The 26,774-nt window shown below is 47.7% G+C and overlaps 1 protein-coding gene across 2 annotated transcripts in view; it reads left to right on the top strand.

Annotated features, from left to right (window-relative positions):
• The window catches only part of GRM4 (glutamate metabotropic receptor 4), a 116,363-nt gene extending 108,950 nt beyond the window's left edge, over nt 1–7,413 (top strand). For both annotated transcript variants that reach the window (XM_077159209.1, XM_077159208.1), the window contains one exon: nt 6,450–7,413. In XM_077159209.1, coding sequence (XP_077015324.1) covers nt 6,450–6,499 — 50 coding nt within the window. In that variant the 3' untranslated portion in view covers nt 6,500–7,413. The remainder of the gene's footprint in view (nt 1–6,449) is intronic.
• The last annotated feature ends 19,361 nt before the right edge of the window (nt 7,414–26,774 follow it).

Here is a 26,774-nt window from a genome sequence, read left to right as displayed (position 1 = left end):
CAGCAGTCTTTTCTCTCCCAGCCGCTGTCTCTTGCCCCCGCCTTGTGCTCCCTGGTGCCCCCACAGCCGTGCCTCCGGCTCTGCTTTACCTGCAGTCAGTGGAGATTTTGCTGCTGCTGAGATTTTCTTTCACCTCTGAGCCAGGACCCGCTAACGGGTTTTACAGGTTTGGAAACTCAATTCTATCATTTCACCCAGGTGGTGATGGAGCCCTGGGGAACTGATTCTTGCCAACCTCATCTGCAAGCAGGTGATTCGCTGAGTTGCTGCTGGCTCTTTTTTCTGACAGTGGAGGATAGAGTGGGGTAGAGATGCTGGGGGCTGGGAAGTCCCTCAGGAAAAGAAGTCTAGGCAAAAAAGGCCACCCCTCTGGTATTCTAGGTGGGGAAACTGAGGCCCAGCAGAGAAGGGAAGGACCTTTCTGAGGTCGCAGGGGGTAGTTTGAGGCCTCCCTGCCACTGGAACCCAGGGCTTCAGTCTCCCGAGCGCTGATGGTCACATATCTCCCACCTCCCTTTCAGCATCGTCCGTTGTCCCTGAATGTCCCAGCTCCTTTCCCCAAGTGTGCCCCCAAGCCAGGCCATCTCCTGAGTGCTTCCCACCAAAACTGACCTGTCCCATGTTCCTTCCCTCTCGGTCACCCGCACCCTGGAAGGAAATGGGTTGGTTTAAAAATGAACATGGCAGGGGTGGGGGTGCAGGGGTAGTTTAGTGGTAGAATTCTCCTGTCATGCAGGAGACCTGGGTTCGAGCCCCAGTCCATGTACTTCCCAAAAAACAAACAAAATATAAACAAAAATTCAACAAATGCTGCTGCAATAATGGGATACTCACATGGAAAAATAATGAAATGTGATCCCTCCATACATACGAATAAAAAAAAGAAAGGAAAAAAATAAAAGGACATGGGAGTTCTTAGTAGCTGTAAGTTGCGGCACTGTGCTCTTATTCTTCGTGGATGTCATGGGCACCATTTTTTTCCCATTACTATTTGTCCAGTTTGCAACTTCCCTGCCACTGCCCAGCCAGGTGATTCTTCACCCCTGTTTGAATAGTCTCGCGGGCAGGGAGCTTACTACCACAGAAAGCAGACCATACCACCCTGAGCTCAGGCCAGGGTTCCTCCTCTCGGAACGTCCCCTAACAGGGGCCCATGGCATGTCCCTCTGTGTACTCCACCCCCCGCGAGTTTGCTTCTGCCCACTTGGGACAGGCCTTTGGGTGATTAGATACATCAGTCCTGCCTGTGTTAGCAGGCTTCAGGCTGATGCTGCTACAACAAGAGGCCCCAGAACAGAGGGGAACTGAGATGACAGTACACGGTGTGTGGCGGGAGCTGGGGCCCACAGTCCACCCATCTTGTTCCTGCAGCTTCTGGAGCATCGTCCTCATCCGCGTGGTGGAAGGTGGTTGACCCCAATGTCTGCTCTGCCCAAGGAAGGACAGAGAGAGGGAGTGCAGGAGAGACAGCTCCCGTTTTCATCAGATGATGGGGAACTGCACATGAGTCCTTCCACTCACATTTCACTAGTGGGAACGTTGTCACGTGGCACCACAGTTAGCTGCAAGGGAAGCTGGGAAATGTAGTCCTAAATATGGCATCAGGAGCCCAGCAAAGGCTAATGGGGAGAGAGGACAGGGGGAGGGGGCGACGACTTGCTCTCCACCATGTACTGCAATGCTCCCACACCCCCAGATTCCCTCTTCTCCAGAAGACACCCCTGGCTGAGCCCAGCAGTTGGGGCCGCCTTTCTCTGGGCTGACGTCCCAGCAGTGGGGCCTAGCAACTTTAGGATTCACTCCCATGCAGCCTCTTCCTCCATGCCAGCGGCCTGACCCCATGCCATTGGCATCGCTGCGTTTGATTATTCTCCCCTCAGTTACCGCAGCGATGGAGAGAGGCCTGAAGCCTAGGCATGGTAGAACAGAACTGAGGACCCAGCCATCCTCCTCACCCCTCTGGCCTCAGTTTCTCATCTGTCAAATGGGAATGACACTTACTCAGCCTCCTCACCAGCCTGCTGTGAGGTCTGAACCGGGGTGGCGGGTGGGGAGACGTAGACACTCACACTGCCCACGGGAGCTGAAGTCACCCCCTCCCTGGCTGTGGAGCTGGCACTGGGCTGGGCACAGTAAGGGAAGAAGAGTCCCAAGGCGGCTGTGGCCAGGAAACGAGACAGTTGGGCATGCAACCCCAGGACCCGTGTGGGGTGCGCAAGGCCCAGAGTGATGGGTGCAGGTCAGGGAGGCTCAAGTCTGAGGCAAGACAGGGATATGAAACACATAGTCTGTGTGCTCACAGTGCCCTGGGGGTCCGGGAGGGCATAGATTCTCCTCAGGCATGGGGACAGATGGTTGAGTCCATCATTTGCCTCAGTTTACAGCCAGGATCATCACTGTTCTGGTTTTATAGAGTCCAGATCCCCCTCTGGTTTTTTTTTTTTTTTTTTTTTAATTAACGGAAAGAAAGAAAAAAAGAAAAAAAAAGAAATTAACACAACATTTAGAAATCATACCGTTCTACATATGCACTCATTAATTCTTAACATCATCACATAGATGCATGATCATCATTTCTTAGTACATTTGCATCGGTTTAGAGGAACTAGCAACACAACAGAAAAAGATATAAAATGTTAATATAGAGAAAAGAAATAAAAGTAGTAATAATAGTAAAAAACAACAACAAAAAAACCCTATAGCTCAGATGCAGCTTCATTCAGTGTTTTAACATGATTACTTTACAATTAGGTATTATTGTGCTGTCCATTTTTGAGTTTTTGTATCTAGTCCTGTTGCACAATCTGTATCCCTTCCGCTCCAATTACCCATTATCTTACCCTGTTTCTAACTCCTGCTGGACTCTGTTACCAATGACATATTTCAAGTTTATTCTCGAATGTCCGTTCACATCAGTGGGACCATACAGTATTTGTCCTTTAGTTTTTGGCTGGACTCACTCAGCATAATATTCTCTAGGTCCATCCATGTTATTACATGCTTCATAAGTTTATCTTGCCTTAAAGCTGCATAATATTCCATCGTATGTATATACCACAGTTTATTTAGCCATTCTTCTGTTGATGGACATTTTGGCTGTTTCCATCTCTTTGCAATTGTAAATAACGCTACTATAAACATTGGTGTGCAAATGTCCGTTTGTGTCTTTGCCCTTAAGTCCTTTGAGTAGATACCTAGCAATGGTATTGCTGGGTCGTATGGCAATTCTATATTCAGCTTTTTGAGGAACCGCCAAACTGCCTTCCACAGTGTTTGCACCATTTGACATTCCCACCAACAGTGGATAAGTGTGCCTCTTTCTCCGCATCCTCTCCAGCACTTGTCATTTTCTGTTTTGTTGATAATGGCCATTCTGGTGGGTGTGAGATGATATCTCATTGTGGTTTTGATTTGCATTTCTCTAATGGCCAGGGACATTGAGCATTTCTTCATGTGCCTCTTGGCCATCCGTATTTCCTCTTCTGGTAGGTGTCTGTTCAAGTCTTTTTCCCATTTTGTAATTGGGTTGGCTGTCTTTTTGTTGTTGAGTTGGACAATCTCTTTATATATTCTGGATACTAGACCTTTATCTGATATGTCATTTCCAAATATTATCTCCCATTGTGTAGGCTGTCTTTCTACTTTCTTGATGAAGTGCTTTGATGCACAAAAGTGTTTAATTTTGAGGAGCTCCCATTTATTTATTTCCTTCTTCAGTGCTCTTGCTTTAGGTTTAAGGTCCATAAAACCACCTCCAGTTGTAAGATTCATAAGATATCTCCCTACATTTTCCTCTAACTGTTTTATGGTCTTAGACCTAATGTTTAGATCTTTGATCCATTTTGAGTTAACTTTTGTATAAGGTGTGAGATGCGGGTCTTCTTTCATTCTTTTACATATGGATATCCAGTTCTCTAGGCACCATTTATTGAAGAGACTGTTCTGTCCCAGGTGAGTTGGCTTGACTGCCTTATCAAAGATCAAATGTCCATAGATGAGAGGGTCTATATCTGAGCACTCTATTCAATTCCATTGTCGATATATCTATCTTTATGCCGATACCATGCTGTTTTGACCACTGTGGCTTCATAATATGCCTTAAAGTCCGGCATCGCGAGACCTCCAGCTTTGTTTTTTTTCCTCAAGATGTTTTTAGCAATTCGGGGCACCCTGCCCTTCCAGATAAATTTGCTTATTGGTTTTTCTAATTCTGAAAAATAAGTTGTTGGGATTTTGATTGGTATTGCATTGAATCTGTAGATCAGTTTAGGTAGGATTGACATCTTAATTATATTTAGTCTTCCAATCCATGAACATGGTATGCCCTTCCATCTATTTAGGTCTTCTGTGATTTCTTTTAGCAGTTTTTTGTAGTTTTCTTTATATAGGTTTTTTGTCTCTTTAGTTAAATTTATTCCTAGGTATTTTATTCTTTTAGTTGCGATTGTAAATGGGATTCGTTTCTTGATTTCCCCCTCAGCTTGTTCATTACTAGTGTATAGAAAAGCTACAGATTTTTGAATGTTGATCTTGTAGCCTGCTACTTTGCTGTACTCATTTATTAGCTCTAGTAGTTTTGTTGTGGATTTTTCTGGATTTTCAACGTATAGTATCATATCGTCTGCAAACAGTGATAGTTTTACTTCTTCCTTTCCAATTTTGATGCCTTGTATTTCTTTTTCTTGTCTAATTGCTTTGGCTAGAACTTCTAACACAATGTTGAATAATAGTGGTGATAGTGGACATCCTTGTCTTGTTCCTGATCTTAGGGGGAAAGTTTTCAATTTTTCCCCATTGAGGATGATATTAGCTGTGGATTTTTCATATATTCCCTCTATCATTTTAAGGAAGTTCCCTTGTATTCCTATCTTTTGAAGTGTTTTCAACAGGAAAGGATGTTGAATCTTGTCAAATGCCTTCTCTGCATCAATTGAGATGATCATGTGATTTTTCTGCTTTGATTTGTTGATGTGGTGTATTACATTAATTGATTTTCTTATGTTGAACCATCCTTGCATACTTGGGATGAATCCTACTTGGTCATGATGTATAATTCTTTTAATGTGTTGTTGGATACGATTTGCTAGAATTTTATTGAGGATTTTTGCATCTATATTCATTAGAGAGATTGGTCTGTAGTTTTCTTTTTTTGTAATATCTTTGCCTGGTTTTGGTATGAGGGTGATGTTGGCTTCATAGAATGAATTAGGTAGTTTTCCCTCCACTTCAATTATTTTGAAGAGTTTGAGGAGAGTTGGTACTAATTCCTTCTGGAATGTTTGATAGAATTCACATGTGAAGCCATCTGGTCCTGGACTTTTCTTTTTGGGGAGCTTTTGAATGACTAATTCAATCTCTTTACTTGTGATTGGTTTGTTGAGGTCATCTATTTCTTCTTGAGTCAAAATTGGTTGTTCATGTCCCCCCTCTGGTTTTAATTTTGTATTTCCTCCGTCCCCATTCTCCACTCCCTTCCCATCCCCTGGGCCACCATTCTAATCTATTTAAATGTATAGTTATCCCTTCTACATCATGTCTTTCCCCACCACGGTTTTGATATATCATGGGTCAGCATACAAAATTAAATGGGAATTTGGGGGGAGTTTGTTGGAAGCTGCAGACACACGAAGGCCAGCAGACACCACAGAAAAAGTCCAGAAACTCAGAATTGCACAAAATATATGTATAGTGTTGTATATCAACACATTTTATCTTTTAATTCCATAAATATATGCAATTTCTTTTTTAAATTTTCATATTTTGAAATTTCATGTTCATACAGTATTTTTTCTTAGCGTTGACATATGACCAAATACTTAATCCACATTTTTCAGTAAGGTACTGTAAACACCCGGTAAGAGAAAAAGAAAGAATTCAGACTTCCTTTCTGGTATGATGGGAGAACCAAAACATTGTACATACATTTTCTGGATTTGTGGGAACTCTGCACCCCTAGTCCCCTGACGTGGAAGGGACAACTGGCTATTCTTTGAATGCGTTCTTCCAAAACATGGGTTGGACTTCTTAAAAAGTCCTGCCCTCTGATAACACTGTATGTAAGATTTTATGATTATATCATGGGTATAAGTGGTTCTTTTAAAATATGGTGGAATTAGGAGGAGGGCTGGGGAAGCTGTCACCCAGGAATGCAATTTCAGTGGGAGCGCCCGAAAGATGGGTCATTTCTAGAGAGATAAAAGGAGGGATTTGGACATTCCCAGCCACCCGGGCAGCCCTGGCGTGGAGCTGGGCTCGATGTGCGCGAGGAGGCTGGGCTGCGCCCCAGGAGTGTGGGTAGCAGGAAGGGGTAGTGATTTGGGGGAGGGCCTGGGCCTGGGGTGTCTTGTGGTTGGGTAGGATTTTGACAGCTCAGTTCTGGAGTCTAGTTGGGAGGGGATTTGAAAAAGCCAGTCCCTGACTCCTGGGCACCCCGGTCTCTCTCCTTCCAGTGCTGGCCACCAAACAGACCTACGTCACCTACACCAACCATGCAATCTAGCGAGGCCGCCGGAGCCGAGCAGGAGGTGGAGGAGGGACCCGAGACCCTTGTGGATTGTACATCGGGCCAGGGCCAGTCTCAAGCTCCCAGCGGATGTCCTGCCTGCCCGTGGGTGCCCACGGACGTGGCTTGGTGCTGAGGACGGCAGAGCCCCCAGCAGTCACTGCTGGACAGCCTGGGCAAGCTGGGTGGACGGCAGGAGGAAGAGGTGGGGCGGGGGCAGCTTCAGGGCTCCCCAAGGGCCTGGGGCTTGGACCGTGTCCCCTCCTGGCCCCAAATCACAGGGCTCAGGTTGCGTGAGCCCTCCCTCTGTCTCCGTCTGTCCCATTGGTGACCTCAGTCTGTCTCCGTGCCTGTCTTTATTTTCTCTTATCTCTTAGCATCACCCTCCTTTATCTCACCCTGTCTCCATCTGTCTGTGTTCCCTGCTTTTTCTGTATCTCCTTTCTGACTCTTGCCTTTGCCTCCTCTCCGTTGTCCAAAGATCTGTCACCAGGTCTCTCCTGTTTTTCTCCTGTGCTCCATCGATGTCTCTCCTCTTGCATTTTTCTTTTCTGTACTCCTTGGCTCCCCTTCTTTCTTCATTTATGTCCAGCCTTTACTCCCCTGTCCCTGCCACCCTTTTCCCAATTCACCAAAGCTTACATGTCACAAAAGAGAAAAAAAAAAAAAAGGAAAAAAAATCAAAACACAAAAAAGCCAAAACAAAAACAGATCTCGAGTATGTTGCAAAGTGCTGAGTCCTCCTGGTGGTCTCTGTGTGTGTCCCTGTGGCCCGCAGCCTGCCCGCCTGCCCCTCCCGTCTGCCACGTGTCCTGCTCGCCTGCCCGCCTGCCCCTCCTGCCGACAACACGGAGTTCAGTGCCTGGGTGTTTGGTGATGGTTATTGATGACAATGTGTCGCGCATGATTGTTTTTATACCAAGAACATTTCTAATAAAAATAAACACATGGTTTTGCACCCTGGCTCCACATCCACTGAGGGTCCGGCAGCGGGTCCACAGGCTCATCCGGCAGCAGGAGGGGCTAGAGTTAGAGGGAAGAGGAACTGGGTGATGGAGGCAGAGGCTCTGGAGGCCGGCAGGAGGCTGCTACCTGGGCTGGATGTCTGGGGAGATGTGGAGGGGCCTTGAGCAGGGAGGGGCCAGGTTTCCAAATAAGGGGCTGGGGCACTGTCAAGGATTTCAGATACCAGCCCCAGGGGTTCTTAAGTTCTTAAGCAGGACCCACCTGTCCTGCTTGCCTTGTCTCCGGGTCATAGGTGCTGAGATGGTGTGTGTCTGTCTTGGACGTTGCCGAGTGTGTCCTTGACTATACCCGGGTCCCCAAGCGCGGTGAGGTGTGTGCGGGTGTATGTCTGTTTCGGCTATGCGTCTGTGTGTGCTCTCGGCCCCTCTGTGTGCATGTTTGCTTATCCCGTGTCAGGGTCTGCATAGCCGGAAGCGGGCGTGAGTCCACGTCGCGCCCACGTCTTGCGGGTCCCTGTCCCCGGCTGGCTGCACGTGCGCGGATGCGTGTTGGCTGCAGCTGGCTTCCTTGGTGGGTTGGGAGATAGGGAGGCTGCAGCAGGCTTCCTTGGCGGGTTGGGAGGTAGGGAGGCTGCAGCAGCTTAGGGGCTGGGTTCTGCCTGGCGGAAATTATAGAGCAGCGACACAATGAGGCCACAGGCAGCAGCTGGAGCCCAAGCTGCCCGAGGAGCCGCCCCCTCCTGCCCCGCCCCCACCCCACCCCCAGGCCAGCACTCCCGCCTGCCTCCGCGCTAGCTGACAGGGGTGGGGGGCACGGAGGCCAGGGGCTGAGGGTAGAGGCGAGGCCCTGTTAAGCTATGCCAAGTGTTACGGCCCCCGCGATAAGCCCACCGTTACTCCTGGGGCCGGGGAAGGCAGGCTCACACACACCTGTGCTCAGGAAATCTGTTCTTCCCTGGAAGGTCTGTGCGAGCTTGTGTGTGCAGCGCTGTGCACCTAGCATGTGCTCAATAAATGCTTGTGATGGGAAGGAGGGAGGAGAGGGAGTGTCTCACTCGTCATCTTGCTAGGAGAGGACACTGGCTAGGGGAGATTGCTACCCAGAATCGATTCCACCTGATGCCCTAGCCTGAGCCAGGCCAAACCAGTAAGTTGTTTGAAGAATATGTGCAAGAAGCTTCGTGGGTAGTGAGGGTGTGTGTGTGTGTTGGGGGAAAAGGATTGAATGTGGGAGGGGGATGCAGCCAGCTCTTTCCCTTAGTGATTCCCCGACAGCACCCTCCCTGTCCAACCCCAGCACCCTCCCCACCCAGCCCTGGCACTTTGCCCCTTTCTGGCCCATCCCCCTCCTGTGCTGGGTGAGGCGCTGAGGCCTGAGACTGGAGGTCCTGGCCTGCAGCTTGAAGGTTTGGTGTCCGGGCCAGGACTTTCTCAGGTGCCCCCATGTCTGCAGCTCGACCCCCACCGGCCCCATCTGGAGGGTGAATGCACTGGATGGGGTCTCCATAGGTTTTAAGGGGAAAGTCACTTCTCTAAAAGAAGTGCTGGCTGCTCTGTTCCCCTCAGTTCTCTGGGGAAGCAATGGGAGGGTCTCCCCTGCCTAGGGCTGGTTGGTCTTCCAGGCCTGTGGTGGGGAGGTGGAGGCTGAGGGAGCCCAGGGCAGGGTCAGGGTGGGGTTTACACCTATCAGGCACCCCTGAGACTTGGCCTGGTCCCAGCCTGGGTCCTGCTTTGAGAAGGTGGGGGGTGGGGAACCCATGCTCCACCCTCAGGGTGCGTAGTCCAATAGAGGGGACATAGACCTGCCTTCATGGACTTGCCTGTTTGAGGGGGGAAGCACATCCCGGCTTGGGTGCTTCCGGTCTAATGGGGGAGACTCAGCCCTCAGTGGATCACACTGAGCCCAGAAATGCTGACGGTATAGCATAACAGTTATCAGAAAAGGGGTTCAGGGGAGGGGTATGTGGGCTTCTTGGGGGCCTGGGGTGCACAGGAGGGATCAGCCCTCAACAGCACTTTGAGAAGTCAGCTCTGCTGTTGCAGTGTGGGTTTTGGGGGGTGTGGGTGCCTCGGGTGGGGAAGGCCTGTGGACCCTTCCTGGACCTTTGCTCTCCATCCTGAGGTATTAACACCCTGGAATCCTCTGGGACACCCAAGGAAAATGGACAGATATTTTACGTTTCAGCATGATCAGGATTTTGCCGGTTCCCCTTTGCTCTGTAGGAGGGGCTGTGGGGGCTGCAAAGGCTCTGTGCTCACCCCAAGTCTCCTTCCTACACTGGGAGGAGAAGACTTTTCCCTCCACCCCAGCCCGGCCCCAGGGACCGAGTATCCTCCTTTGGGAGCAATTGCATTAGGCTAGTGGGATGCTACCTGCAAGAGGCACTTTCAAACCACCACAGGAACTTTTATGCAATTCAGATGTCCCGGCCCCTCCCCAGACCAATTGACTCCGCATCTCTTTGTTTCGGAGGCTCCGCAGGGGCCACCTTGTTGCCGGCGGAAGCTGAGACCCAGGCCAGCTGACTCCATGGTTTTGGAATGTCTTCAGCTGCAGAACCCTTTATTTAAGCCGGCGGTTTTCCCGTTGCGGTCCCCAGACCAGCAGCACCAGCTTCCCTGGGAACTGGTTAGAAATAAACATTATAGGCTCCAGTGCAGACCGACTGAGTGGGAAGCTCTGGGGTTGGGTTCAGCAGTTGGTGTACGAGCCCGCCAGAGCACTGCCATGCAATGCGAGTTTGAGAACCACCAAAAGGCCAGTATGTGTGATTGACATTCACGTGGAGGGTGTGTGTGGGGTGTGTGTGTGAGGCTCAGGCTTAGATATGTCTGGGCCCAAGGGGGTTCCTGGAATGCGGAATGGGGGTGCTAATGCTGTGAAAGTCCAGGTAAGCCGAGATGAATCGTCACCCTATCAGGCCCCCTTCCTGATTCATTCTTCAGGTATTAAGTGGTATTCAGCGGCGAACAAGACAGATATGAAATCGGACCTTGGAGTTTCGGAAGCCAAGAGGGAGCAAAAATGCCTACCCAGGAGCTTCTTGGGGGCACAAACCCAAGACAGAGCCCAGAAATGCTGATGGTCCAGGACTAGCCAGGCTGGTACCAGCCACAAGCAGGAGCTACCAGACCAGCTGAGGCCCTAGTGGAAGGCCAAGGACCCCAGGAAAACCAGGCAGAGTGTCAGGACCCTTCCAGCTCAGATGGGCTGCTTCTGAGTTTTGATGCCCCCGGTTCTGTTCCTTTAGGCCCTGGAGGCAGAGGCTAAGGGGCAGAGGGCCGTGGAGCCAGGTGCAGAGGGAGTGCCCTCCTCAACACCATGCCAGGTGCTCCTGGCACCATCTCAGCCTCCAGGCCCAGCGAGGGGTCCTAGGGAACCCACCAGGAGATGCCGGACGTCATAGAGGCCCCACTGCAGCCGAAGGACAGACTGAGGCCTATCCTGGATGCTCTCACTGGCCCCACTGCCACCTACTTTTGGTCTGGGGTCTCCAGCTGCCCACTGGACATTGAGGGTCCTCCCTGGCCCCGGGGGGCACCTCTCTGCCTCTTGCCTGACCTGCACCACCTCGCAGGGTGTGGCCCCAGCACTCTGAGCCTCACTGGGCCTGGGTTTGGGCCTCCCCATAGCACACAATGGGACACGGCGCCAGAATCTCACTTCAGTTGGCAAAAGCAGCAATTAGCATCTAATGAGGCTTCTTGCTTTATTTTTAGGTAACCTCCAAGGCCCTGCCTGTGTAATTCAGCCCGCCATTGCTTGGCAGATAATTAAAGCATGTCACCATAATTTGCCTTTTTTTTTTTATATATAAAGCCCCATAATTACGTTTTTAATGCGAATGAAGGGGGAAAAATAAAGGGGAAAGAAACAAAGAGAGGTGGGATTGGGGCAGGAAATGGGGCTTGGCTGGCTGGGCCTGGATCCAGCTACCCCATCAGCAGCACCCAGAGCCCTCCCCTCCCTTTTCTGGGTGCAGCTATCCTCTGAGTCCTAGAGTATGCCCTAGGCATTTTCTGCCAAGACCCTCTGCTTGTTGGCTACTCTTGCCCAATGCCTGGCCTCTTCCTGGTTTGGGAGGAGGGCTTCCTGGTCTACTTTTCCTCACAAGACCAGTCCCAGTTTGCTTCAAAAGAATCCACTGGGCAGGGAGTCAGGAGCTGAAAACCTAGGCCCCAGGAATTGCTGATTCTTGAGCTGCGTATGGGCACAGAGGAGTTCTTTGTGCTACTCTCCTTTGCATCTTTAAAACTTTACGTAACAAAAAGTTAAATAAAAATTTGCTCCCAGGCAAGGGACGGACACCTGGTGTCTACTGCTCGAGGACCTTGTGACTTGATGTTCTTTCCCTCTAACCATGAGGTACAGGGCTGTCCTTATGCATGGGGCATGCATTCCAGGCATTATTTTGGTGCTGATGAGTGGGGGTGGGGGTGGCACCCTTGCTGGGTATCTGAAACCAGACCCTCCTCGCCTCTCGACCATGCTGGGAACAGGCAGGGCAGCTGCTCAAATGGTTTGAAGGGGGCCCCACTGCCACAGAACATCTCCGCAGCTGCCAGCTCTGCAGCCTAACATTTGCCTTTAAAGCCTCAGACCTCCGGGCCAAGGCATGTTGCCCCCAAACACATCAACTGTTTGTTTGGCAAACTATAGTGGAGTCAGCCATCAAAATGCCAGCTGCCCCAAAGGTGTGGGTCAGGGACAGGTAAGTTTTGAAAGATCTGGTTTTGAAAGAACTTCCCTGACTACCTGGGCTGGTTTGAAACTCGCATATCCCAGAAAAGCCATGTTCATTAATCCTCGTTCAATAATGCTGGGTGAGATCTTTTTGATTAAGTGGTTCTTGTGAAGGTATGTCTGCGTCCAGTTGTGGGTGGGGCCTTTAGATTAGGTGGTTTCCATGAAGATGTGCCTCCACTCATTCAAGGTGGGGTCACTTACTGAAACTCTATAAGAGGGAATCATTTTGGAAGAAGCTTCAGAGCCCACCCAGCCAGAGACCTTTGGAGATGGAGCAAGAAAACGGCCCCGGGGAATAAATAGATCTTTCACCCCCACCCAAAGTTTCCTCCTGCCCCTTTGTCACCCCTCTCTTCAGTCTCTCCCTGTAAGTGAGAAGTCAGAGAGCCCAGCAGATGCCAGCTCATGACTTCCCAGCTGACAGAGGCATTCCAGACACATCCACCTTTCTTGAATTAAGGTATCTTTCCCTGGATAAATCCCCTTTTAAAAAGCCATTCTATTTCTGGTATATTGCATTCCAGCAGCTTGAACAAACCAATTTTAATTTAAATTACCCTAATTTAAATAGCAGCTTCCCCCACCATCATTCTCTGAATACCACCTCTCAACCCCATTCATCGATTACATTCATGCCATTTGTTCCTTATCTTCATCTTCGGACCAGAATGTCAGCCCCACCAGGGCAGGAATTTTTGTCTGTTTGATCACAGCTGAATCCTGAGAGCCTAAACAGTACCGGACATACAGCAGACATACAATAAATATTTTTTTGAATGAATGAATTGGGGAGGGTGTTGGGTATACAGAGAGACTTTTATTTATTTATTTGCATGGGTAGGCACTGGGAATCGAACCTGGGTCTCCAGCACAGCAGGTGAGAACTCAACCTACTGATCCACTGTGGCCTGCCCCAGAGAGACTTATTTAGCTGTAACCCAAATTGCTAGCACTCGGCTCTAATTCTGAGTCTCTGCCCAATGTCTACTGAGTCATGTCTTCACTGTCAGATTGCCAATCCCCCAAGGCCTTGCCAGGGCGCAGATGTAGTGTGCTGGTCACTAGGTAGGGAACCGAACCCTCCCTCTTTCCCTCCCAGGATGACAGGCACCCTGGAGTGGGAATCAGAAGACCTGAGTTCTAAGTAAGACACTACCACCAACTTGCTGTGTGCCTTTGGGCAAGTCACTTTCCTGCTCTGGGCCTCAGTTTTTTTTAATCTTTACAATGAGAGATTGAGCGCTGAGCGCTCAGAGCCTGAGTAAGAAGCCAGTATTCCAGCAGTACCAAAAGGGGAGGCAACTGCTGAGAAAAGACTTTTGGGGTCAGTTGCTATGGCAACCGTGCATACGATAAGGGGTGGGGGAGGGGCTCGAATATGTAAACCAGGCTCTTCCTTTGGCTTCCCGAGTCTTGGTTTTCTGTGTATGATTACAGGAAGAGGGTTTGTGAATGTTTGAAGCAGAAAAGGATGGAAGAGTTTGTGGGGGATATTGGGAAGGGGGAAGCAGTTGAAGGGGTGCCTGCCAGCCCTGAGCTCCACCCCAATGGAGTGGATGGACCTGCTGGTGAAGAAAGCACAGGACTGCACCAAGCTGGGCTGGACTCAAGGACGGTCCGCTGCCAGGCCTCCCCCACCCGCACCCTACCCACCCCTTTACAGAGGAGGAAACTGAGTCCCAGAGAGGCCAAGAGGCGTATTAAGGCTTGAGAGTCTCGGAAAGACCCTTCCCACCACTGTCCTGATCAACCCTCAACCCAGAAAAGTTAGGGGAGTGCACGATTTTAAGGTCCCCTTCTGAGCTAGTTGGATGCTTGGGGGAGCAGGGAGGGGAGTCTGGAGGGAAGGGTCTGCCTTGTCCATCCAACCTGGAGACGGATGGTTATGCCTGGCATGTCTCTGGGCACAGGCAGGATGGGGGTGGGGGAGATGAAGGGTCTGGGGTTAAAAACCGTGGCTTTGATCATGGCTCTGCCATCATCTCTGAGTTTGGCACCTAAGTCAATTAGTTCTCCCAACTTCAGTTTCTGAATCCGTGAAACAGAGATAATATTATAAAATGATTTCAAAACTACTAAATCATCATAAGAACATAGGAGATCAGAAGGAGACGTGAGCCCTACCCTTGAGCCTTTTCTGCCCTAACCTTCCAGGGCACTATGTTCTCCTGCTTTGGGGCTTCTTTCACCCATCCCTCAAATGTTCGGGCACCCTCTGGGGCTCCAGTCCTGTGTTCATTAACTCTTTTCTTTCTCCACTTCAAAAATTCCATGGCATCTCTCATTAAACTCATGCCTGTGCTGCTTTCCAGCAATTCCAGGTCCTCCCTCCACATTTCCCAGCCTCTTGGGCAGTTGGGTTGGGGCATGTGGCTGGGTCTGGCCAACAAGCTGTGGATGGAAATGATGCATGTCCTTCTAGACTGAGGCTACTGGCTTGGCTCCAACATGCCCCTTTTCTGCTGTGGTGTGGTGCCCTTGGAAATCACAGGCTGAGATGGAGGGCACCTGGGTCCCCGAATCGTTGAATGGAGGAGAGCCTCTGCCAACCACGATAAGCTGTGCATGGACAAGAAATAAATTTCCATTGTGCCGAACGACTCAAGTTTCAGGATTTTTATTACTACCTTATAGCTTTTCCTATCCTGACTAATATGTCCTCAGATGAGTGTCACGTTTATACATCTCTCCCAGCCCCCGATGGTCTTCTCCTGAATCTATTCCTCTTCCAGAAGTCCATGTTCCCCATCTTGGTGAACAGCAGCTGCTCAAGACAGAAACCTGCTCCTTCCCCTGCCCTCCCTTTCCCACCTCTCATCATTCACTGAGTTCCGTCCGTTCTCTATTCCCTGTTCTCCGTCCACACTGCCACCTCCTGGTCATGCCCTCATCCTCTCTCTCTCCCTTGGACCCCTACCACCGCCTCCCAACTCTTCCACCAGCCTCCACTCTTGTTTTCAGTACTTGTGTGAGGTTGCTCCACTGCCTTCTAGTTGTTTTATGATGTTCCTGAGGAGAAAGCTGCCATCCTCCTTATCCTTGTATATGATGTGCCTTCTTTTACTCTGGCTACTTTTAAGGTTTTAAGTCTTTCTCTTTATAACTGGTTTTAAGCAATTTGATTTGGTGTGCCTCGGTATAGTTTTCTTTGTGTTTCTTGTACTTGGATTTTGCTGAGCTTCTTGGATCTATGGACTTATAGATTCATATCGTTTGTGTGTGTGTGTGTGTGTGTGTATATATAAAATTTTCATCATTTTTCAAACAATTTTCTGTTCTCTCCTGTGTCTTCTTTCCTTTGGGAACTTATGTTGCTACTTCTTGAATTCACTGATAGTCTTATTTTCTTTCGTAGTCTTTTTTTTCCCTCTCTGTTTAATTTTGGATAGTTTCTATTGCCATGTCTTCTAATTCATTTATCTTTTCTTCTGCAATGCCCAATGTGCTGTTAATCACATTCCATGCATTTTAAATCTCAGCATTGTAGCTTTCATCTCTTGGAGTTTGCGTTGGGGATTTGCCTGAATCGTTTTCTCCACAAAAGACATTTTCGAGTCCTAACCTCCAAACCCATGGGTGTGGACCCATTTGTAAATAGGATCTTGGAGTATGTTATTAGTTAAGATGAGTCAGGATGTAGATAGGAGACCGTGGGGCTACCTGTAAATAGCACCTTTTAAAATATATATTTTTATTGAGAAATTTTCACACACATGCTTTCCATACCTGGTGTAAAATCAGTGGCTCATAATACCATGACATAGCTGCATATTCATCGCCATGATCATTTTTTAGAACTATTGCATCACTACATGTTCTAGTGTGCTAGCTGCCGGAATGCAATATACCAGAAACGGAATGGCTTTTAACAAGGGGAATTTAATGAGTTGCTAGTTTACAGTTCTAAGGCCGAGAATTAAAACAAGTCTATAGAAAAGTCCAATCAAAGGCATCCAGGGAAAGATACCTTGGTTCAAGAAGGCTGATGAAGTTCAGGGTTTCTCTCTCAAATGAGAAGGCACATGGCGAACACAGTCAGGGCTTCTATCTCAGCTGGAAGGGCACATGGCGAACACGGCGTCATCTGCTAGCTTTCTCTCCTGGCTTCCTGTTTCATGAAGCTCCCTGGGAGGCATCTTCCTTCTTCATCTCCAAAGGTCACTGGCTGGTGGACTCTCTGCTTTGTTGTGTTGCTCTCTCTGAATTTCTCTGAATCCCTCTCTCCAAAATGTTTCCTCTTTTATAGGACTTCAGAAACTAATCAAGACCCACTCAAATGGGTGGAGACATGTCATCCCCTAATCCAGTTTAACAACCATTCTTAACCAAATCACATCAACTAGGGAGATGATCTCATTACAGTTTCAAATATGCAGTACTGAATAGGGATTATTCTACCTTTTTGAAATGGGATTTATATCAAAACATGGCTTTTCTTAGGAGGCATACTTCCTTTCAAACCAGCACACTACAGAAAAATAAAATAAAAAGAAAAAACTCATACATTCCATATGTATGAGTTTGCCCCTTCCTCTCATTGACCCCTAGTATTTCCATCTACACAGTTTATTTTATTCTTTGTCCCCCCCCCATTTATTTATTTATTCCATACCTTTTTACTCATCTCTCCATACCCTGGATAAAAGAAGCATCAGACACAAGGTTTTCACCATCACACAGTCACATTATAAAAGTTATATCTTTGTACAGTCATCTTAAGAATCAAGGCTACTGGAACACAGTTCAACAGTTTCAGGTACTTCCCTCCAGCCACTCCCATACACCATAAACTAAAAATGGATATCTCTATAATGCATAAGAATAACCTCCAGGATAACCTCTCAGCTCTGTTTGAAATCTCTCAGCCACTGACACTTTATTTTGTCTCATTTCTCTCTTCCCCGTTTTGGTCAAGAAGGCTTTCTCAATCCCTTGATGCTGGGTCCCAGCTCATCCTGGGATTTCTGTCCCACGTTGCCAGGGAGGTTTACACCCCCGGGAGTCATGTCCCACATAGGAGGGAGGGCAGTGAGTTCACCTGCCGAGCTGGCTTAGAGAGGCCACATCTGACCAACAAGCAAGTCTCCACTGCTTGAGAGAATATCAGGAATTCTCCAAATGGGGAAGTTGAATATTTCCTTCTTTCTCCCCAGTTCCCCAAGGGGAATTTGCAAATACCTCTTTATTGACTACCCAAATTACTCTGGCATATATTGGGGTAGCACACTAACCTGACAAATCAACAAAATCTCATGCCCTATTCAAAATTCCATATACTTACGGTGTTCAACTCTCGCAAGCAGTGGGGACAACCAAATCAATAGGTCAAGCCATTGATCTTGGGGTTTGTCCCCATGAAACTTATTCCTGCAAAGGACAGGCTAAGCCTATTTATTAGGCTTAAATTAGGCCTTAGATTCACCCCCAGAGAACATCTTTTGTTGGTCAGATGTGGCCTCTCTCTCTAAGCCAGCTCCTCAGGTGAACTCACTGCCCTCCCTCCTATGTGGGACATGACTCCCAGGGGTGTAAATCTCCCTGGGACCACACAAGTTAAATTAGGAAATGTACTACCCAAAATATAAATTTTGCACCCAATAACCATATGTCCCCTTAGTCTCACATAGAAGTTGAAGTTTTAAAACACGGAAAATATCATCCTTTACCCTATATTCTTTTTTTTTCTTTAACTTTTTTATTGTATAATATAACATATATACAAAGCAAAGAAAGAAGAAAGCAGTAGTTTTCAAAGCACTCTTCAACAAGTAGTTACAGGGCAGATCACAGAGTTTGTTATGGGCTACCATACCATCATCTCAGATTTTCCTTCTAGCTGCTACAAAATATCATCACAATCGACTTTTTTGTTGTTGAAAAATAACAAATACACAAAAAAAAGCAATAAATTTCAAAGCACATCATAACAACTAGTTGTAGAACAATTTCAGAGTTTGGTATGGGTTACAATTCCACAATTTTAGGTATTTACTTCTAGCTATTCTAAGATACTGGAGACTAAAAGAAATGTCAGTATAATGATTCAGCAGTCATATTCATTTGTTAAACCCTACCTTCTCTGTATAACTCCACCATCACCTTTGATCTTTCTCCCACTCTTTAGGAGTATTTGGGCTATGGCCATTCTAACTTTTTCATGTTGGAAGGGCTGTCGATAATAAGGGGTAGGGAGCTGGAACTAGCTGATGTTTTGGATACCCTGTATTCTGATATGCCTTAGGTCTGTCCAAATCAGCTTCATTCATATCTCTACTTGAAGTCTGATCCCTTTCTGAACTTGTAAATAACACGTTTGAAAATCTTATTAGTTAAGATGTTGCCAAACTGAATGAGGGTGGGCCTTAAACCGAGATGGCGGTAGTCCTTATAAACAAAGGAAACTGGACATGAGAGCAGAAGTGAGAGGAGAAGAGAGAGCACCACGTGACAGAGGCAGGGGTGCATCATCAGCCAAGGAACCTCAAGGATTGGTGGGAAGCCAGCACCAGAATGCCACAGACTGCGGGAGAAAGCATGGTCTGCCAACACTTTGGTTTTGGACTCCTAGCCTCAAATCTATGAGACAATAAATTCCTGCTATTTAAGCCAGCCCATTTACTGGTATTTGTCATAGTCGTCCTGGCAAACAAAGATGGTTTGATTGGGTCTTTTTTAAAAAATATATATATTCTATGTTTCTAGTTTAACATGTTTACTTTTTCTGCAACTTCTTGAACATATGGAATGTAGTTTTAATTGCTTGAATGTCCTTGTCCACTAATCATATCAGCTGTGTCATTTCTGAGCTGGTTTCAGTTGATTGATTTTTCTTCTCATTATAGTTGGTACTGTCCTGTTTCATCGTAAGCCTGGCAATTTTTTTATTGGAGGTCAAACATTGTGGATTTGACCTCAGTGGGTGCTAGATGTTTTTGTATACCTGTGGGTATCCTTGAGCTTTTTCTGGGATGTGGTTGGGTCACTTGGAAACGGTTTTACCCTTTTAGGTCTTGCTTTTAAGCTTTGTTAAGTGGGATCAGAGCAGCATTTAGTCCAGGGCTCTTTTGCCCCACAACTGAGGCAAAACGCTTGTGAGAAACTGTATGATTTATGAGGTTCCCTTCTGGAGCTGGTGGGAGTGGACGCCGTTTGATTTCCAGTATTGTCTCCTCTCGGTTTGAGTGGTTCTTTCCCAGACTCAGGTATTTTCCTTCCTGATGCCTAAGGCACTGCTCAGTATTCAGCCGGCTACTGCAAAGGGACTCTCTGCAGAGCTCCAGGATTCTTTGTGCTTCTCTCCCCTCTGGACTCCAGCTCCATCTCCTCGACTAAGAGAAACCCTGGGCTCTGCCTGGATTCCCTCTCTCTGTGCCAGAACCTGGAAGCTCTCTCCGGGTAGTAAATGAAGTCTATTGTAGGGTTTACTTCATTTGCTTCCCATCTCTCAGGGATCAGTGTCATTTGCTTCTTAATGTCCAGAGTCTTGAGAATGTGGTTTCATGTGTTTTATCTGTTTTTTCAGTTGCTTCAGGTGGGAAGGTAGATCTGGTCCCTGTTACTTCATTTTGAGTGGAAGTGGATACTTAGAGGTTGTTTTTCTAAGATGCAAATCCAATCAGGCCATTCCTCTCTTCAAATTCATCAAGTATTAAATAATTTAAAAATAAGCTATATGTGCCCTTGGAAAGCATTGTATAATTTTTTAAATAGGTTTTTCCTTCTAGTTACATTTCCCCCCTCACTATGAAATCAAATAAGTTGCACTTTCTTGAGTACATACAGGATGAGGGATCCTCACTGCCCTTGGCATAATAACAAGAGCTTAGAAAGGGCTTACTCCATGCCAGGCTGTGTTCTAAGCATTTTACATGTACTGAATTGTTTAATCTTCATAACAACTACATGGGAGAAATACTACTATTGTTCCCGTTTTACAGATATGAAGCTCAGAGAGGTTGAATAACTTGCTCAAGTGCACACAGTCAGCACGTGCTGTAGGTGGGACTTGTCAGGCATCCGGACCCAGTTCTCACCCTGGGCTGCCACTCTGCAATGTCTCCCTAAGACACTCTGACTGCCTTCTGCTTCCCGTTCATTTCTCCGTTCAATTGCTTTTTTTTCCTCCATGGGCAGGCACCAGGAAACGAAAGCGCATCCCTGGCATGGCAGGTGAGAACTCTGTGGCCACCCCCTTCAATTGCTTTTTAAGCACTACTGTGTCCAGATCCACTGCTAGTTTCTAGACACATGAAACAACTAGCTTGAAGACATAATTATAAAATAATGGGGAAGTAGAGAGAAGGGCTGTTCTAGTTGCTAAGCTGCTCAAGCAGATATCATGAAATGTGTTGGCTTTTACAATGGGAATTTAACTTACAAGCTTATAGTTTTGAAGCTGAGAAAAATGTCCAAATCAAGGTGTCATCAAGGTGATGCTTTCTTCCTGAAGACTAAGTGCTGGTCATCCTGGTCTCTCTTGCACACGGCAAGGCACATGTCAGCATCTGCTGGTCTCTCCCTTCTCTTCTGGGTCTCCTTGCTTTCAGCTTCTTGCTTCTGTGGCCTTTTCGCGCCCCCCCACCCCCACCCCTCTGTATTCATCCTGTTTATAAAGGACTCCAGTAAAAGGATTAAGACCCACACTGGGCCACGCCTTAACTGAAGTACACTAATCAAAGGGACCTACTTACAATAGGTTTACACCCACAGGAATGGATTAGCTTTAAGAACATATTTTGGGGTAAATAACAGCTTCAAACCATCACAAGGGACATGCACCAGGAGCTCAGAGAAGGGTCCCTAAAATCCATATCCTGGAGGAATAACACCTGAGCTGATCCCTAAAGGATAAGTGGTTTGTGAGGTAGAGAGAGGAATGCTATTCTAGGCAGGATCAAGGGGACAGATGAGATAAATAACATATTTTGGGAGAAGCGTCAAGTAGGCTATTGGTAAGATGAAAATGAACATTCCAGGGGTGAGAGATAAATCTGGAGAGGTGAGTAAGATTAAGGTCAGAAGGGCCTAAGGGCTACGCCCAGTGGCCTGGATCTTCTTCTAAGAGAGGAGTGACATGGCCAGAGTTGGTAATTGGGGTGGTCACTCTGTGGATGATGGATCGGAAGGGACTGGTGTGGAGGGAAGAGACTTGTTAGGGGGTTATTGCCAGGTCCTTGAGAGGTGAGGACCAGGTAGGTAAAACACACAAGCAGTCTGTACAATTGATTGGATATAGAGGGTACCTGAGGAGAAGAAATTAGGGGAAAACTCTGACTTGGAGGATTGGATGGTGGTCCCTCCCCCACTCCCCAATTGTCCCCCAGTATTCACCCACAGAGAAAAAGAATCCAGGAGCTGGTGGGAGGGGAGGTTAAAAACTTGGGTTACTTCTAGCATTACAATTAATGCTTTCTCCTTCCTTGTGACTGGGTTGCAGATATGATGGCAGGAGGTGCAGTAGCCACTTTGAACTCAGAGATGGAGCCCAGAGTAAGGGATGGTAGAGCTACCCTGCAGCCTAGTAGTATCTAGCCCTAGATTGTTATGAGTGAGAGAACTCAACTTCCATCTTGTTTAAGTCATTATATTTTGGAATCTCTGTAAACAACAGCTTCCTCTAACTAACACAGTGGAACCTATGTTCCACTGGATTTCCCATCACGCTATTTCCCACTTTGACCTGTGGCCTAGGTTGGTCCCTATGCTAGGGATGACATCCCATCTGGCACTTACCTCCACCCCCACACCTGCTCGGACAAGGCGCACTGTCAGGTCAAGATTCTACTGTAGCATGTCTTCCTCTAGGACCAATCCTTCTACTCTGCCTCTGCCGGATGTAATTTCGGCCCCGATCCTCTAGCTCTCTGCCTAGCAACATATTCAAGCTATCCCATTGGACCTTTCTGCTCTCAACTCACCCAATCCCTCGCTGCCACCCCTTAGCCTCCTCACCAATCACGCAGCGCGCCTCCCCTGGCCCCCCCCCATTTCTGCCACACCACTATATAAAGCTCTGTACTTCCTCTAATAAACGTTCTGGTGCGCACGCCTCGTCAGCTCCTCCAGTTCCCGCGGGTCGTTCTTCGTCTCGCGCGCCCTCCAGACCTTCAAGCCCCCGGGACCTGTCGGCTACCGAGTTCCCCCGTCTTGCTGCGAGGAAGACCCCAGGCAGGAGCTAGGGAAAGCTCCTGCATGCCTCCACCACATGGCACTTTGTTGTGCTTTCTTGGCCATTTCTACACACAAGCTTTGCAGGGGCTGGGCCATGTCTGGTTCCTCTTTGTGTGGCCAGTACTTGCTTGCAGTGAACATTCAGTCAGTATATGTTGTTTGAATGATTCTGAGAAGTGGGCACAAAGAGGGTGCCATGGGATTGCTGGGAAAATTAAATGAAATTATTGTATTAGTCAGATGGGCTGGGCTATTGTAAATTCTCAGTGGCTAAAAAACCACAGGGATTTTTCCCTTTCTCAGACTACCCGTCCTTCATGGGTCAGAAGAGGGGTTTCTGCTCAGCATAGTCACCCAGAGACTGCAGATGATGGAAGCTCCTCCAAATAAGGTTTTATTGGCAGGAGAAGAGAGTATAGAGAATAACCCACCAGCTCTTAAACGCTTCTGCCTAAAAGTGTCACACATCCTTTCTGTTCATATTTTATTGGCTAAAGCAAGTCCTGTGACCACTCCTAACTCCAAGGGGGTTGGGGGGTGTAATCCTGTTTGCTCAGAAGGCGATGAGAACTGGAAATGTTAGCCAGTGGTGATATCTACCATAGTAGGGTATGTAAAAGGTTCGTATTGTATTGAGAGCTTAGTACATGTTCAACCAAAGTCTGTTTCTGCTCCCTAGCCACTCATCATTCAACCACTCTACACAGTATTAAAACGAGAATCAATGCTCCTTAACTTGAGTTATTGTCAAGTGGTGGGAGAGGGGACAGACAGACATTTCTTAAATCTACCTATCCATATACCAGTAATTACAGTTGTAATAAGTGCTCTGAAAGAAAAGAACAGGTTCGCCATGAAAGAATGTGTGTGTGTGTATGTGTGTGTGTGGTGGGGAGTCAAGAAAGGCCTCTTGAGGAAGCAGCCCTTGCATTTCAATCAGAAGTGAAAGGAGAAGTGAGGGAGTAGGAGGCAGAACATATAGACAAAGGGAACAATATGTGCAAAGGCCCTGAGTAGGAAGGGGAATGGCAAGTCTAAAAAACTGAAGGAGGGTCTTTGGGCTGAAGTGGAGGAATTGAAGGAGAGCTTGGTGATGTCAAGGGTGCAGAGACCAGCAGGGGAAGTCACTCAGGACCTGATGGGAGTGTGGCATGTCACCTGGAGGCCACCGCAAAGCTTTAAGCAGGATAGAGCACGAAAGGAGCCTTTAATGGCCCCTGAAGTGTCTGTGTGCCCAGCTCTCAGGCTGCTGACTCTTTCTTCTCCAATCATGCTCACTCCCTGGGGGATTTCATCAGGTCCTTTGAGTTACATGGGCACCTCCAGGTCTGTCCTCCCACCTGTTCTCAACCCACGTGGCCCACTGTTTACTCTCCAGCTCCGCCAGGCACCTCCATCTAAATGCATGTCAATCCAAACTCTCCACCTTCACCTGACTCCACCCTCCTCTTCCCCTCTCAGTGAAAGGGGTTGCTCAGGCCAGAAACCTTGGTGCAGAGATTGAACCATGACCCCTACAAGGACATGTTCAAGCCCTAAACCCTGGCCCTGCAGGTGGAAACTCGTTTGTAAGTTGGATTTTTGAAGATTTAAAGGCCAAACAGGATGAAGTGGACCTTTATCCCATAAGACTGGAGACCTCTAAGCAGAAATTGGACACAGCCGAGTAGAAGCCACAGGAGGAAACAAAAGAGACAGGCTGCCATGTGACAGAGGCAGAGATCAATTGCCGGCAAGACGCTATCAGAACACTATGGACTCTGGAGAAAGCCTGATCTTGCCCACACTGTGATAGTCTCCAAAACTGTGAGACAATAAATTCCTATTGTGGAAGCCAGCCTGCCTATGATGCCTGTTATAGCAGCTCTGGCAAACTCAGACGCTTGGTGTCAACCTGGACTCTTCCCTCTCAGTCACGCCCCTCACATAACCTGCCAGCAAATCCTGTTGGCTGGCTTTTAGGATGTCCCCAGAATGCAGCTGCTTCTCACCACCGGGTCTAAATCACTATCATCCTTAGCCCGGCCTGTTGAGGTACCTTCCAAGCCATCCTCCTGCTTCAGCTCTTGCCTGTCTCATTTGGTTTCCCAGATGGCAGCCAGAGGGATGTTGTGAAGATGTTAATCAGATTCTTTCTCACCCTGCTGCTGCTGGTTTGAAGTTCTCCTGTACCCCAGAAAAGCCATGTTTGAATCTGATCCAATCTTGTGGGAGCAGCCATTTCTTTCCATCCTGATCCAATACTGTGGGTTGGAAACTTTTGATTAGACTATCTCCACAGAGATGTGACACACCCAATTTGTGGGTATGACCTAAGATTAGACCCACCATTTCAGTGGGTCTTGAACAGTTTACTGGAAACCTTTAAAAGAGGAAACATTTGGGAGAAAGTAAAAAATGACAGAGCCGACAGAAACTTCAGAGTAGAGCTGACACAGAGGCTGACATGCAGATCACAGACACGGATGTTTGGAGATGCTTGGAGCCCAGCAGACATCGCCATGCGATGTTAAGCAAGCCAGAACCTGGAGAGAGCCAAGGGAAGTTAAGAGATGAAAGCCAGCCCCAGAGAATCAAAGTGAGGAACCCCCACAGGAACGGAGGCTGAAAGCAATGGAGCCCAGGAGCAAGGGACCAGCCCATGTCAGCCACGTGACTTCTCAGCTGACAGAGGTGTTCCTGACCCACTGGTCTTCCTTGAGTTAAGGTATCTTTCCCTGGATGTCTTAATTTGGACATTTTCATAACTTAAGATCTGCAAATTTGTAACTTATTAAATTCCCTTTTTAAAAAGCTGTTCCAGTGTGTTAGTTAGATTCAGTTGTCAACTTGGCCAGGTGAGCATACCTAGTCTTGTTGCTGCAGACATAAACCAATGGTACATGAACCTCATCTGTTGCTAATTACATCTGCACTCAGCTAGGAGGCGTGTCTGCTGCAATGAGTGACGTTTGACTTAATTGGCTGGTGCTTAAATGAGAGAGCGCAATGTTGCACAGCCAAGCAGCTTGGCATTCCTCATCTCAGCACTAGCAGCTCAGCCCAGGCCTTTGGAGATGCAGAAAGTCACCCCGGGGAAAGTTGTTCGAACCCAGGGGCCTGGAGAGAAGACCAGCAGAGACCATCTTGTGCCTTCCACGTAAGAAAGAACCTCAGTGGAAAGTTAGCTGCCTTTCCTCTGAAAAACCAACAAAATACATCCCCTTTTATTAAAAGCCAATCCGTCTCTGGTGTGTTGCATTCCGGCAGCTAGCAAACTATAACATCCAGTTCTGGTATATTGCGTTCCAGCAGCCTGCAAACCAACACACCACTTACACCCACTTAAAATCAGCCTCAAACTTCTGGCCAAAGCCTACTGGGCTCCACAGGGTCGGGCCCTCACTGTTTCTCCAGGCTCTCTTCCCTCCCTTCTCCTCTCTCATTCCAGCCATGTGGGCCTCTCCGCTCTTCGCCAACACTTCAGTCGCTGTTCCTTCAATGTGGAAAATTCTTCCTCCCTAGGTTTGGCTGAACGAAATTGTGCCTTTACAGAGCAGCTTTTCTGATCACTTCCCACTCCCAAACAGCCCTTACCCATCCCTCCTGCCACTGACTCGCCTTGTTTTTCTTCACAGACCTCATCTCTCCATGTTGTCATATAAAACACCTATTTGTGTCTTTCTCCTTCAGGAGAACACAAGCACTGAGTGGGCAGGGACTTAGCTCTGTTTTCTGCTGAACTTCCAATGCCTAACAATGGCAAGCACAGAGAAGACGCATGTGCATATTTATTAGGTGAAGGAAGGAAGGAGTGAATGACTTTGGAATTTAGGGCCTGCTAGGAGGAGAGAGACCTTGCTTTGTTTTATCCAGGGAAAGGCCAGTTGGGGGTTGTTGGCAGTTTGGGTTTCTAGAGGTGGAGAACTAACTGCTTTGGAATGAATAGTCTCCAGCTTTGGAATGGGGTTCCATTTGCTTTTTCATCATCCCAGGTTTACACAAGTAAGCAGGAGCCCACCCCCATTTGGTCTGGAGAAAACTGTAAAGTCACCACAAATGGGAACGCAGATGCTGCAGTTTGCGATGTTACGTGCACTGTTTAGTCATGTAAATTGGGTGCATCTCTAGCCTGGCAGTGCCCTTGAAGCATTAGAGAGCCAGTCTCCTTAAACAGGTATTTAAACTGAATTCTTGCTGTCCCAGCATGGTGTCACTGAAGTTCTATCAGCCAAAACTCAGGGAAATGTACATTCGGTTATTGTGATTGCTTTGCCTGGGCTCGGAAGCCAGGCCCTAACCATCCATCCATCCATCCATCCATCCATCCATCCATCCTTCCATCTATCCATTCATCCACCCACCCAGCAAGTCAGTATCAAGTGGGCCAGGCAGTGTGCCGGGCAGTGCT

Source organism: Tamandua tetradactyla, chromosome 5, assembly GCF_023851605.1.
Source record: "Tamandua tetradactyla isolate mTamTet1 chromosome 5, mTamTet1.pri, whole genome shotgun sequence".
NCBI classification, from domain to species: domain Eukaryota; kingdom Metazoa; phylum Chordata; class Mammalia; order Pilosa; family Myrmecophagidae; genus Tamandua; species Tamandua tetradactyla.
This window is presented reverse-complemented; position numbering and strand designations above follow the sequence as displayed.